Source organism: Ptychodera flava, chromosome 5 (assembly GCF_041260155.1).
Source record: "Ptychodera flava strain L36383 chromosome 5, AS_Pfla_20210202, whole genome shotgun sequence".
In the NCBI taxonomy this organism is placed as follows: domain Eukaryota; kingdom Metazoa; phylum Hemichordata; class Enteropneusta; family Ptychoderidae; genus Ptychodera; species Ptychodera flava.
Genome location: NC_091932.1, coordinates 32551253 through 32565215, shown reverse-complemented (window position 1 = coordinate 32565215; position 13963 = coordinate 32551253). Strand labels below are relative to the sequence as shown.

The 13963-nt window shown below is 33.3% G+C and overlaps 1 protein-coding gene across 5 annotated transcripts; it reads right to left on the bottom strand.

Moving 5' to 3' along the window:
- On the bottom strand, positions 1-13963 carry LOC139133532 (uncharacterized). 5 transcript variants are annotated; one of them, XM_070700191.1, is made up of 10 exons: positions 13550-13963; positions 9121-9200; positions 8297-8378; positions 6807-6944; positions 5284-5319; positions 4408-4485; positions 3707-3746; positions 2706-2780; positions 2465-2514; positions 1-1840 (listed from the first exon to the last, which is right to left on the bottom strand). In XM_070700191.1, the coding sequence occupies exons 4-9, from the start codon at positions 6935-6937 to the stop codon at positions 2470-2472; spliced, it is 405 nt and encodes a 134-aa protein (XP_070556292.1). In that variant the 5' UTR covers positions 6938-6944; positions 8297-8378; positions 9121-9200; positions 13550-13963; the 3' UTR covers positions 1-1840; positions 2465-2469. The 5 variants fall into 5 exon arrangements, with proteins under 5 accessions (XP_070556292.1, XP_070556289.1, XP_070556290.1 ...); XM_070700188.1 differs by lacking the exon at positions 2465-2514 and having other exon boundaries at positions 13550-13612; positions 13721-13958; XM_070700189.1 differs by lacking the exon at positions 2465-2514 and having other exon boundaries at positions 13550-13609; positions 13721-13958.

Here is a 13963-nt window from a genome sequence, read left to right as displayed (position 1 = left end):
TTTTGAAAACAATGTAAACAAATCTTTAATAACTAAAATAATCACATTGAAGTTTTAAACACTTCTACATTTCACAATTCCTGGTGATATGTGTCAAATGTAAGGCAAAGACTAAGTGCAATCAAAGTGGAATACTGTAGAATACTGTATGACAAGCTATGCACTGTAATGTTAAAGTAATTGTTTGGATCAATCCGAAAAAAACTACAAAATTACAGTAAACAAGGGAAATCAACTGCTTTTACCTTACAAAATAACAGAATAAAAACCAACTACACCAATGACATCAGGGTGAATACCATGATTAAAATTCAGCAAATTGAATGTTTAAATTTTAAGTCATTTTTTATTTTAAACTAACTTCTTTGTACTAGTCCTTAAACTTAGTGATCTTCAAAGTTTTGAGTTATGGCAAAATTAGAAAGATGTAAAAGTGACATTAGCTGACCATCAATGTCTTGATGTACCAATTAAATGTCCTGATCTGGAGAAACCAACCAAACAGATTTAACCACAAAATTAAGCACCAATGAACAAGATCAGCCGTTGCTGTAGTGAATTTGTAACAATATTGGCAGAGTACATGTCAAAGATATTGAAACAAATTACCAAATATTGAGCATTTGCTTATAAGCTGCATAAAAAGAAAACTTCTTGTGCTCTTTTTCGTGTAAAATATTTGTCATCAATAAATGCACAACAATATTATTTTGGAGGAATCAGCTTTTGCGAAACCTTACTCACTGTGTGTGGTCATGTAGCCCCTTCTGTATAGTAATCGGCAACATGATAAAAGCTAATTACTCAGAGGCAATTAGATAGACAGCATTAAAGGCACATGGGCTGCAACTTTTGGCATTATTTTCATGATTTTATATTTAGATTAAAATTAGTTAATAGAAATGTTCTTACTCAAAGATGTTTACTCAAGCATAATTATACACTGAGTGAGACTGCATGGGGCGGTTTCAGTATGACAGATAATAAATAGGTGCAGCGCCCAAATATGGCCGTCTCCATACAACTACATGATAAACAGCGCAAATGGGGCATGTACACATTTGAATCTTTACAAATACAACATGATGCAATCCACTTAATTCTGAAAAGACTGGAAAGGGATTCAGTCCACTTTGACAAAAAGGTCTCCACTTTTCACATAACAATGAACAAAATGAACAATAATCTGCTAAATTTCTTGCCTATTCTACCACAAGCAAACATTGTTGAGGCATAGTTAATAACTGTATCATTCAATTTTCAAATTGCCATGGATATCTGAGGAAATTGGATGAACCTTGAGGTTTGACAAATTTCGCAGAGTTGCAGCTCATGGGCCTTTAAAATGTCATGAACACCCTCTTAAAATTCCTGGAAGTGTGAAAAATTGGGCACAAGTGACAGCATCATGGATACATGTATAATTGTCTGTAATATCTTCAGCTTCATCACATACCAGAAATATTTATGCAATATTACAACCACAAGTAAAGTTGTCCAGAAGTCTATTGTCTCTCTACAAGCATATTGTCGCACAATATATATTTAAACAGACTATAAGCAAAGTTACAATATTCCATATGATGTTACACATGGTTTATAGAAGTGTCATTTGAAAACTGGTGTATAACTTGTTAAATCTCCAATTTGCCATTGTTCAAGACAGCTATTCGACAAAATACCATCATCAATGGGTAGTGTTGCTCACATTTTCACGATTGTCAAATACAATATCTAGAAGGAAGCCTCTGAAATTAGTAGCTTTTCTGTATGTCAGCTCTCTCTCCTCTACGTATTGAATGAATCTTTCATTCATCACACATGATCTTCTTCTAAAGTACTGAAAAAGAAACATGTGAGGAGACTTATGTTAACACCTATCTTTTAGGTTGAATATGAACTCAAAATGAAGACCTTGATGATAGATTATATTATCTAGTAAACTTGTACCCAATGTTTCATTTACTGTTCTTTTGCTTGCATGGGAAACACATAAATATTGGACAAAGTACACTTTTTGAAAAGCTTGATTTTTAATATTGGGATGATATCACTTTTTGTAACTTTTTAATATATTGGCAACAGTTGTATACAACTGCGTGAAAGATGTAATCCTTAGAAATAAACGAGTGTAAGGGAACTTTCATTTGAAACAAGCAATGTTTGTGCCATGAATTTTCCAATCCAGTCATCACAACAATTTAAAAAGTACCAGTACAAAGGAATTACTTGTGAAAAGAAAACAAATCATTTCTGAATTGCTATCAGATGGGTACGGAAAATCACATCATGAAAAAAACTTGCCACTGTAAGCTAATATAGTTATTTGTCCTTAAGTTTGAAGGAAATCAATTCATGCACATGCTAAAACATTGTCAAATTTGAAAAATAAGGTGCCTTTTATCCATTTTGGATAACTTCACAGAACAAATTTATCTTAATATACATGTCAATATACACTGACCCTGTTCAAAGTTTTTTTGAGATACCCATAGAGGTCCAAGGCACATGTATCTGTGTAAAACAAATCAATACAAAGTGTCTGAGCTTCTTTTTAACCAAACACACAAGAAATGTACAATGTATAAGTCTAATAGAAAACAATATGTTCACATAAATCTGTATATTATTGATATATTCCCCCATCCCAACTAAATACTTTATCAACTAATACTTACAGTTGAGCTAATTTATAAAGTACATACCTTCAGTACAGTGTTCATGAAGTACAGGCAGTAGACTCCACAATCTTGCACGTTTGTCTGCTGACACTTAGTAAGCTGAAAAATATTAAATGACAAAGTTGGTTTACTATTTTGTTTTGGACTTTTTAGTTTTGGTGATCCAATCTTATTATCTTAATGGATAAAACAGGGAAAGACAAGGGTTGTCAGGTTGCCTGGGGCGAGGGAAAGTCACGTCCGGGCAAGTGAAAAGCTAGTCCCGGTTGCCTGACGGGACAAGTGGAAAATTTACATGAAAGTTATATTCTGCTTGATCAAAAATGTAAGTTGGTGCTTTACATTTGCTTGCCCACTAATTCTCATTTTATTTAGTAGAGAAATAAAAATATGGGTGCATGTATATTGACTGCAATGTATTTGATGTCCACAGATCATCAAACAGAGCAATTCAGAAATAAATTGTTAAAAACTTCGATTATATTTACTTTATCTCAATCTTTTCCACTAAACATTATACAAACAGGCCAATTTCTGCGTGTCTTTTATTTTAGCTTTTCTCCTATTTTCAAATTTTATGGCCTGCTTTAACCTTGGGATCAATATCAAATATACACCTTACAGAAAATATACCGCATGTTGGGTGTGTAACCCCATATTTTATGTGAAAATTGTTAGTGAAAAATATATGTGTCCATGAACCCGTAACCCTTTGAGTGCCAAGTCAATTTTTGTCGCCTTTATAAAATGTACCAAAGTCCACTTTTCCAGATTTTCGCTAAAATTTGTCAATGAAATGTTGTGTCCGTTCGGACCAAAATTATCAAAAAAATTACAGAAAAATTCAAAAAAATTGTTAAAATGTTGCACTAAAATTCTGGTTGGAAAAATTACAGCACTCAAAGGGTTAATTGGTAGAAATAAAAGAATGTGTGACAACAAGGAAGATATAAATAATTGCCATAGGTCTCCAAAATGGTAATATCACAACATCAAATTAAATCCCAAAAAGACAGTAGATGTACCTTTGCTACTGTGATCGGAATTGCATTCCACTTCATATAACTGGAAAAAAATGCAATTCATGGTGATATGTACAACATCTTCCATGGAAGTGTTATTTTACATAATCAACATGTACAATACAGAATGTATTATTATTTCACTGCTACATGATAACAACCATTCACATAACCTTTCAATGTAATGAAAATGTTTAACATGGTAATGATAGGGAAAGTCTGCTACGCAAGATAGGAAGATTGAATTTTTCTTTTTGCTATGTATATTATGCAAACTATTTTGGAAACAATTCACTTTTGTTATTTGCACACTGTCATTTACAAATGTGACATTCAACAAATTTCAGTAGATGACAAACAATCTATTATCTCAATGTACTTCTCTTGGTCTAGGAAAATGATCAAGTGCTATTTTCTGACCCATACCATATGAAATCAACCACTAAAATACATTAGAGTGTTGCAAAGTAGCTAACTATGAGTCTCATCATTTTTTTAACAGAAAATATATTTCTTAGTTTTAATTAAACGGGTGTCATTTTCATAGTTGCATTTTTTACGAAATAGTAAAATAATACTATTTTGTGAATGCATGGCTGTAACAACCATAAAGTTGATGTATGAGAGCTACTCTCCTGTCTCTGAGAGACAGCTGATGTGGGAAGAGATGAGTATTGGTAACTGGCAAAGTTAGATAAACCTACCTGCAAAATTTATTTGCCACATACTGGTATGTATCAATGGTCTGTGACTGGATTAAACTATCCATGAACAGCACTTTACTGCAATCACATGTAAAAGAGAAATCAGCCCACATTATGTCAAGTACATTTACAGCAACAGAATTACTTACTGTTTATCTAATGTTACTGTATGGAAATCATGACTTAAACACAGTATTTTTTTCAATAAAGATTGCACCAGCTCTTTCGCTGAGTAATCAAATAGATATGACTTTAATAGCACATGTCATTCAAGTCTGTTTGCCATGGAAAATTGCTATTTGCATTTTTCTACCATACATATTAAGCCAGACTTGTTGCATTGGAAAAGAAAACATGGTACATTTTATGACATGGTTCACTAATGTCAAAAGTGTTGGACAGACAGACACACAGCCAGACAGACAGACACACACACACACACACACACACAAAATGTGAATTGTGCAATACTACCAGTACATCTACATGTTATGTTTAATTCCTTAAAGTTTTTTCTCAATTTGAGCATTGAAAACACTTGCCATAACTTGTAGCATACTGCTTTCCATCAATCAAATTTTCCATATACATTAAAAATATACGTTTGAGAATAAGGGAGTATTTGAAACTATTTTTTCTGGAAAATAAAAGCCCTTAGATACACATTTCCTTTTAGTCAGAAATCATAGTCTAAGAGTGAAACAGCAGCAAACAAGTAATTCAGTTTCCTCAAGTTCCGATAGTAGTGAAAGTAGAAACAGGTTTTCATCATGGTACAATCACACAATTGCATTATCTCTTTACACTATTGTATCAATACTCTTAAAGCTTGTATTGTTTTATATCTGAAAGAGTTACAAATTAAAAGAAACTAACCTGTTGCCTTGAAAAACTGCTAGAAACCAATGGTGGCTATAAATAGAAAAGATTTACAGTTCTGGCTTCAGACGGGTATTGAAAGCAGCACATAATTACAAACTCAACAAAAGTGGAAGGGAAAATGAAACAAATACAGAGTTATTTTAATCATTAAAGCTAATTAAGGAATTTGACAAATAAGACAACAAATATTATAGTATTTTTAACAGTTGATATACAAATCAGCATGAAGTAATGCAATATTAGTTTTAAGATTTATCTTAGAGTCACATCTTCAAATATAACAAAGCATGTGCCTTATACTTCTCTTTTACATTTATCCAGGTCATATACTGATACAAAGTTGATTGACTTGTACAAAATTTTGTTTCTAATAAATGTGCAAGGACAAGTTAAGGTCTCATTATGGACTAGTATTTATTGCTCTCAACTTTGGGATAAGTATACATTAAAACAGAAAAAAAGAAATTTGTCCCTGTGGCAGGCTCTGATACAACCCTGTGTTACAGATCTGTCTCAGCAAAGACGTCCAATTGCTGTGACAGCTAGAGCTGACTAGGTCTGTGGCCAGCGCTGTGGGCAAAGTCACTTAAAATTTCTGTCTGTCTCGTCACTGTATGAACAGGACTCAGTACAGAATGTACACACATTTATTTCTGTATTTACCTCTCTCATTAAAAACTGACACCTTTTTCTTTAATACATTCATGAAATTTTCAGAAAATGTATCAGGCTACGTAAATTAAACACTGACACACTACTGTCCAAAAACCGGTATTTCAGCTATAGTACGTGTGGTAACAAACTACATACAGACAGAAATTACGTTACTGTATACATTCCTGTAATGCCAAACCTGATTCAAACCAGTCCATACACCCCTTATAGCTGACCAGTTTTACAGGTCTTTCAACAGAGGTTAAAACTTTTAGCACCAGAAAAAAGAATGTTGTTGAGAAAAACACTAGCCAAGAGAAACATCCTAAACATCTTGTCAATTGTCAAGATACTGAGAATACGTAGAAATAGAGAATATTAGCAAATATAAATATAAAATATATCTTTAGTAGAGAATAAAATATTAATTTCATATAGAACAATTGTTTTTATGGTCTATGAGTACCTAGATACTCAGCTAGACATAGACCTCTATTACACATTCCTTATTGTAGAGTTGATGTTACAAAAAATGGCCTGATTGGACGTACGTCATGACTTTTTAATGATCTGATTGATAAGGTTTGCGATGTCGATGTTTTGGAAGAATCTCATTCAACTTTTAAAAGACATGTTAATTTGTTTTTGTCATTGTTTGATTTTTAGAGTGCTTTTTTGTTTGTTTAAATTTTAGCGTATTTAACCTTCTTTTTTTTATTTTCTTGTCTGTAAGTGGCTGCCTGATGGCGCTGTTGATGAGAAAATAAAATAAAATAAAATAAAAAAACAAACAAAAAAAACAAGATAACAACCCTATTGAATGTAGAGATTAAAAACAGGAACTTCACAAAACAAGTACTTACCTCTTACACACAGGTAAAACAAAGAGCTTTTCAGGTAAATCCTGTGGTATTATGACCTTCCTACTGGTACAATCATCAATTAAGGTCCAGACATTTGGTGATAGATCAAGTACTGACTGAAAATCATGCATGAAGATGCTGTTAAGAGAATCAAGAAATGAAATTCACTCTCAAAATAGCTTCCGCTCTTTCTTTGTGTTGTACCCATTAAAGTATTACTTCTGAATCAAGGCTTTTGAAACACTAGTACCGGTATACACATATTGACTGGCCATGAGGGCAACAGCATACGTCTGTATACCCTGACGGACTGTGACTCACAGCCCGAGGGTTAAAGACGTATGCTAGCTGTCGCCCGCATGGCCAGTCAATATGTGTTTTATAACACACCTCATCCGTAGCCATGCATAAGAACGTACTATACACAAAATTTGTCACATGAATGATGTAATATGTTGAAGTGGTTCGGCAAAAAAAAGTTTTCCCGACAGGGTCGCAATACTTCTGCAAAACGTTCAATGCACCTTTGATTATAGTTTTCGTTCGTTTCGAGTCCTTGTTGGAAACCAGAGCATTCAGTTCTTTTTCAGAAAGTAGGATAAACCAAGAAATTTTTCGACTATCGCTTCGCTCGGCCGCAGACGACATCTCTGTTTACATTCCAGTTCGCGCATGCGCCAATGTTTTTTTGACGTCAGCGGGCATCATTTTTTGGAACTGATGCCTGGCAGGCAACAGTTCCGACAAATGATGCCTGATGACGTCGTTTACGTGGATCAGCACAAAAAGAACGCATCCCACGTGACTATCAATTTGCGAATTAGAACACAGACTGTGGATGCGGTTTGTTATAAAGTTATGTGATTACTTGTATCATAACTGTTATTTTTAACTGATCCACTTCTCTTCTAGATGTATGTGAAAGTGCAATTTAACACACATTTACAGATAAGAACCAAATAGTAACCATGCGTTAAATGTTTCCCATCAGTATTAATATATTTCAGATATTGTTGAAATCAATTGCAAGATAAAAGTTAAAGACAAAACGTGAAATTACAGGAAAAATTTCAGAAATATGTTAATTGGTTATTTAACAATGTAGATTACCACCTATTTTCATCAATACAATACATGAAAAAAACAAGAAATCAGTTTGTTTTGGATTGTATTCACAAGGTTTTCTCACAGACACAGATAAACAGACAGAATAACCATATCATTTGTCTAAGTTTTATACACTGCACAAATTCATTGCTGGGGTTTTCTTCCAGAGTCCCATAACTGCAAATTAACATGGTGGACCAACAATATCAAGACAAAGTTATATAGTCCAAATACCTCGTAAATTCCATTACTGAGCCAACAATTTTGTGCATGGGATAAATGCTGGCAACCTCTGCCTGTGTCAGTGTAAGATTACGGAATGATGCAACTATTATTGAAAATTTTGTTACACTTACTTGCTTTTAATATAATATATGGCCTACCTTCAAAATAAATGCCTGCTTTATGGCCTGTTTTCTGGTAAATGACACAGGCGTTAGCACCTGTGTCAACCAACTTCTTTACCTTGAGGAAAACAATGAGTAATTAATTATCAATACAATTTTATTACAATCTCGACTGCGATTCCAATATGAGTTATTACATGCCTCGAGGTGAATGCAAATCAGTGCATTGTTTTGAATAGGAACATCCGGGATGTTAGCGGGCCGGTGAACGATGTACTGACCGGTTTCCATGGTTACCCGGGCCAGTGAAGCCTTTCGATGTTTTCGACGTCAAAGTAGACGCTTAACGCTACATGTTAATATCCATGCGCGCACTGCTATTTTGACTTTCGTTAAAATCTGTTTGACGCTGGTTGATAAGTGTAAAATTGTTTTAAAATGCCCTGCTTTTAACTAAATGTCATTAACTTTGAAGAGGCATGTAATAAAATATTATTGTCTGAATACATAGGTTGATGTGCCCTCGCAGCAGGAGACAATTTACCCTTTTGGCGTCGGGCAAATTGTCACCTGCTCTCGGCGGGCACCTAAACCCATGTATTCAGGCAATAATATATAATAGGGGACGGTAGGTTGGATTTTGTTATTTTTTCTGTTTTTTTCTTATTATGACTCAGCAAAACAAATACAATAAACTACGGTTACTAAGAGCATGTTTGCAATGACATAAAGGCAGTAATAATGTTGGAGATGCATAAAATGATGGAAATTATCATGATTTCAGAGCTTGTAAACTAGTGTCACTGTAAGCATACCATTTACAATACTTAGACTTTATCTGTTACAGTACTTATACTCACTCTGTTCAAAATTCTTTTCCAATTGTCACTGTCTTTTCGACGTTTCTTGGCAAAGTCAAGACGCAACATTGTATAAATATCTAAATAACGACAAAAAATTAAATTGCATTATAACCAGATAACCTTCAGTTGATCAGATGTGTCTGATCAGAATTAATTGGTATGTGACCTTAATTATAAAATATGTTAATTCAAATATGGAAAAGGTATATATTACCATCTATATTCTAAAGTTCATAGGTCAAATATTTACATGGCCAGTTGCAAAGACAGTCACAAAACCATACAGACAATCAAAAAACACACAGAACAAAGACCAGGAAGTGATATCAGGTGTTTTGAAAATAGTGAGCATATCTTGCCTCACATGATCATTTGCTACAGGAAAACATTGTACTTATCAAAGAGCTCATATGACACCTAGCTGCAAAAAAACCATGTGTGAATTATGTAAGTCTTTCTCTGCAATAACCCTCATACTTTGCAAGATAGATGGATGTGTCTTTCTGCAAAATCAGTGTCAGAACTATATGGGAAGACTGTAAAGTAAGAACCTTGATGTATGGTATGAGAATCAGTATTTAAGAACCTTGACAGTGTGAAGGCAAAATATAATATAAATAAATAAATATTAATGAGAAATATGATAACATGGGATGGTTTATAACATAGTCACTTAGAACATTGGGTTTATTTCAACTGTGTGGATCTGTAAAGTAAGAACCTTGATGTATGGTATGAAAATCAGTACTTGAGAACCTTGACAGTGTGAAGGGAAAACATACTTATAATTAATAACTAATAATGAGAAATATGATAACATGGGATGGTTTATAACATAGTCACTTAGAACATTGGGTTTATTTCAACTGTGTGGATTTGTAAAGTAAGAACCTTTATGTTCGGTATGGAAATCAGTGATAAAGAGCCTTGACATTGTAGGGGCAAAAATGATAATAATTAATGATTGATAATGATTAAATATGATAATATGGTATGTGTATATGATAATATGGGATGGTTGTATAATGTAGTAACTTAAATCATTGGGTTTATTTGATTTTGTGGATATGAAAAGTAGAACCTTCGCGTTTGGTATGAAAATCAGTACTTAAGAACCTTGACAATGTGAAGGCATAATAAAATATTAATTAATAATTAATAATGAGAAATATGATAATATAGGCTTGTTTATAACATATTCACTTAAAACATTGGGTTTATTTCAACTTTGTGGATCTGTAAAGTAAGAAACTTGATGTTTGGTATGAAAATCAGTACTTAAGAACCTTGACAATGTACGGCAAAATATAATAATAGTTTATGATTGATAATTATTAAATATGATAATATTGTATGTGTATATGATAAATGGGATGGTTGTATAATGTAGTAACTTAAATCATTGGGTTTATTTGATTTTGTGGATATGAAAAGTAGAACCTTGGCGTTTGGTATGAAAATCAGTACTTAAAACCTTGACGATGTAAAGGCATAATAAAATATTAATTGATAATTAATAATGAGAAAATATGATAATATAGGATTGCTTATAACATATTCACTTAGAACATTGAGTTTATTTCAACTGTGTGGATCTGTAAAGTAAGAACCTTGATGTTTGGTATGAAAACCCTGACGGACTGTGAGTCACCCCCAAAAACAGACTGTTTGCCGAGGCCGTAGGCCGAGGGAAACAGTCTGTTTTTGGGGGTGACTCACAGGCCCGAGGGGTTAAAGACGTATGCTAGCTGTCGCCCGCATGGCCAGTCAATATGTGTTTTATAACACACCTCATCCGTAGCCATGCATAAGAACGTACTATACACAAAATTTGTCACATAAATGATGTAATATGTTGAAGTGGTTCGGCAAAAAAAAGTTTTCCCGACAGGGTCGCAATACTTCTGCAAAACGTTCAATGCACCTTTGATTATAGTTTTCGTTCGTTTCGAGTCCTTGTTGGAAACCAGAGCATTCAGTTCTTTTTCAGAAAGTAGGATAAACCAAGAAATTTTTCGACTATCGCTTCGCTTGGCCGCAGACGACATCTCTGTTTACTTCCAGTTCGCGCATGCGCCAATGTTTTTTTGACGTCAGCGGGCATCATTTTTTGGAACTGATGCCTGGCAGGCAACAGTTCCGACAAATGATGCCTGATGACGTCGTTTACGTGGATCAGCACAAAAAGAACGCATCCCACGTGACTATCAATTTGCGAATTAGAACACAGACTGTGGATGCGGTTTGTTATAAAGTTATGTGATTACTTGTATCATAACTGTTATTTTTAACTGATCCACTTGTCTTCTAGATGTATGTGAAAGTGCAATTTAACACACATTTACAGATAAGAACCAATAGTAACCCATACGTTAAATGTTTCCCATCAGTATTAATATATTTCAGATATTGTTGAAATCAATTGCAAGATAAAAGTTAAGGACAAAACGTGAAATTACAGGAAAAATTCAGAAATATGTTAATTGGTTATTTATTTAAGAACCTTGACAGTGTGAGGGCAAAATATAATATAAATAAATAAATATTAATGAGAAAATATGATAACATGGGATGGTTGTAAAACTGGAACTTAGAACATTGGGTTTATTTCAACTGTGTGGATCTGTAAAGTAAGAACCTTGATGTTTGGTATGAAAATCAGTGCTTAAGAACCTTGACAGTGTGAAGGGAAAACATACTAATAATTAATAACTAATAATGAGAAATATGATAACATGGGATGGTTTATAATATAGTCACTTAGAACATTGGGTTTATTTCAACTGTGTGGATCTGTTAAGTAAGAACCTTGATGTTTGGTATGAAAATCAGTGCTTAAGAACCTTGACAATGTACGGCAAAATATAATGATAATTAATGATTGATAGTGACTAAAAATGATAAAATGGCATGTGTTTATGATAATATGGGATGGTTGTAAACTGGAACTTAAGAGAACATTGGGTTTATTTGACTGTGTGGATCTGTAAAGTAGAACCTTGATGTTTGGTATGGAAATCAGTACTTAAGAACCTTGACGATGTAGGGGCAAATAAATGATTGATAGTGAATAGATATGATAATATGGCATGTATATATGATAATAAAGGATGGTTGTATAATGTAGTAACTTAGAACATTGGGTTTATTTGATTTTGTGGATCTGTAAAGTAAGATCCTTGATGTTAGGTATGGAAATCAGTACTTAAGAACCTTGACAAAGTAGGGGCAAAATATAATAATAATTAATGATTGATAATGATTAAATATGATAATATGGTATGTGTATATGATAATATGGGATGGTTGTATAATGTAGTAACTTAAATCATTGGGTTTATTTGATTTTGTGGATATGAAAAGTAGAACCTTCGCGTTTGGTATGAAAATCAGTACTTAAGAACCTTGACAATGTGAAGGCATAATAAAATATTAATTAATAATTAATAATGAGAAATATGATAATATAGGCTTGTTTATAACATATTCACTTAAAACATTGGGTTTATTTCAACTGTGTGGATCTGTAAAGTAAGAAACTTGATGTTTGGTATGAAAATCAGTACTTAAGAACCTTGACAATGTACGGCAAAATATAATAATAGTTTATGATTGATAATTATTAAATATGATAATATTGTATGTGTATATGATAAATGGGATGGTTGTATAATGTAGTAACTTAAATCATTGGGTTTATTTGATTTTGTGGATATGAAAAGTAGAACCTTCGCGTTTGGTATGAAAATCAGTACTTAAAACCTTGACGATGTAAAGGCATAATAAAATATTAATTAATAATTAATAATGAGAAAATATGATAATATAGGATGGTTTATAACATATTCACTTAGAACATTGAGTTTATTTCAACTGTGTGGATCTGTAAAGTAAGAACCTTGATGTTTGGTATGAAAATCAGTACTTAAGAACCTTGACAATGTACGGCAAAATATAATAATAGTTAATGATTGATAATGATTAAATATGGTAATATTGTATGTGTATATGATAATTTGGGATGGTTGTATAATGTAGTAACTTAAATCATTGGGTTTATTTGATTTGGTGGATATGAAAAGTAAGAACCTTCGCGTTTGGTATGAAAATCAGTACTTAAGAACCTTGACACTGTGAAGGCAAAATAAAATATTAATTAATAATTAATAATGAGAAAATATGATAATATAGGATGGTTTATAACATATTCACTTAGAACATTGCGTTTATTTCAACTGTGTGGATCTGTAAAGTAAGAACCTTGATGTCTGAGTAGAACCTTGACAATGTAGGGGTAATTAAAGTTATTAATAATTTAATAATTATGCCGATAGTTTCAACGAAAAATTGTCTTGAAATATTGTTTTTGTGGCTGTCAGTGGATGCTCCCAGAATGCTGAAACATGTAAAAAGAAGTGATAATTACCTTGAAGTATGAGGTCCACGTGCTCGCTCGCTGTCCTGCTGGTCGTCTGCCGGTTGTTTACTGCTGATATATGAATAAATCGAGTAAGCTAGAGGTTCTAATGACTTCGTTAGCCAATCAGAGCGAGTTTCTTATTTGCGTGTATAGACCGGAAAACGGTACATATCATACCTCAGCTATTAGTACGGGCCGCCGGTCGGGTTGCCTCGCTATTAAAAGCAATGGATTTGCCGGTACTGGGGAGTACCGAGTACGGAGCCTCGGAGGCCATCATTCTTCAGTCTATCGAAGGAGCGTTTCGTGCCAAAAAATACATGACAGCAATCAAATATACGCTAAAACCTTAAAACGTCAAAATTCGCAACAGACCGAGAAACATGAAGGCCTCGGGTTTTTTTTTTCAAAGTCGTCGAA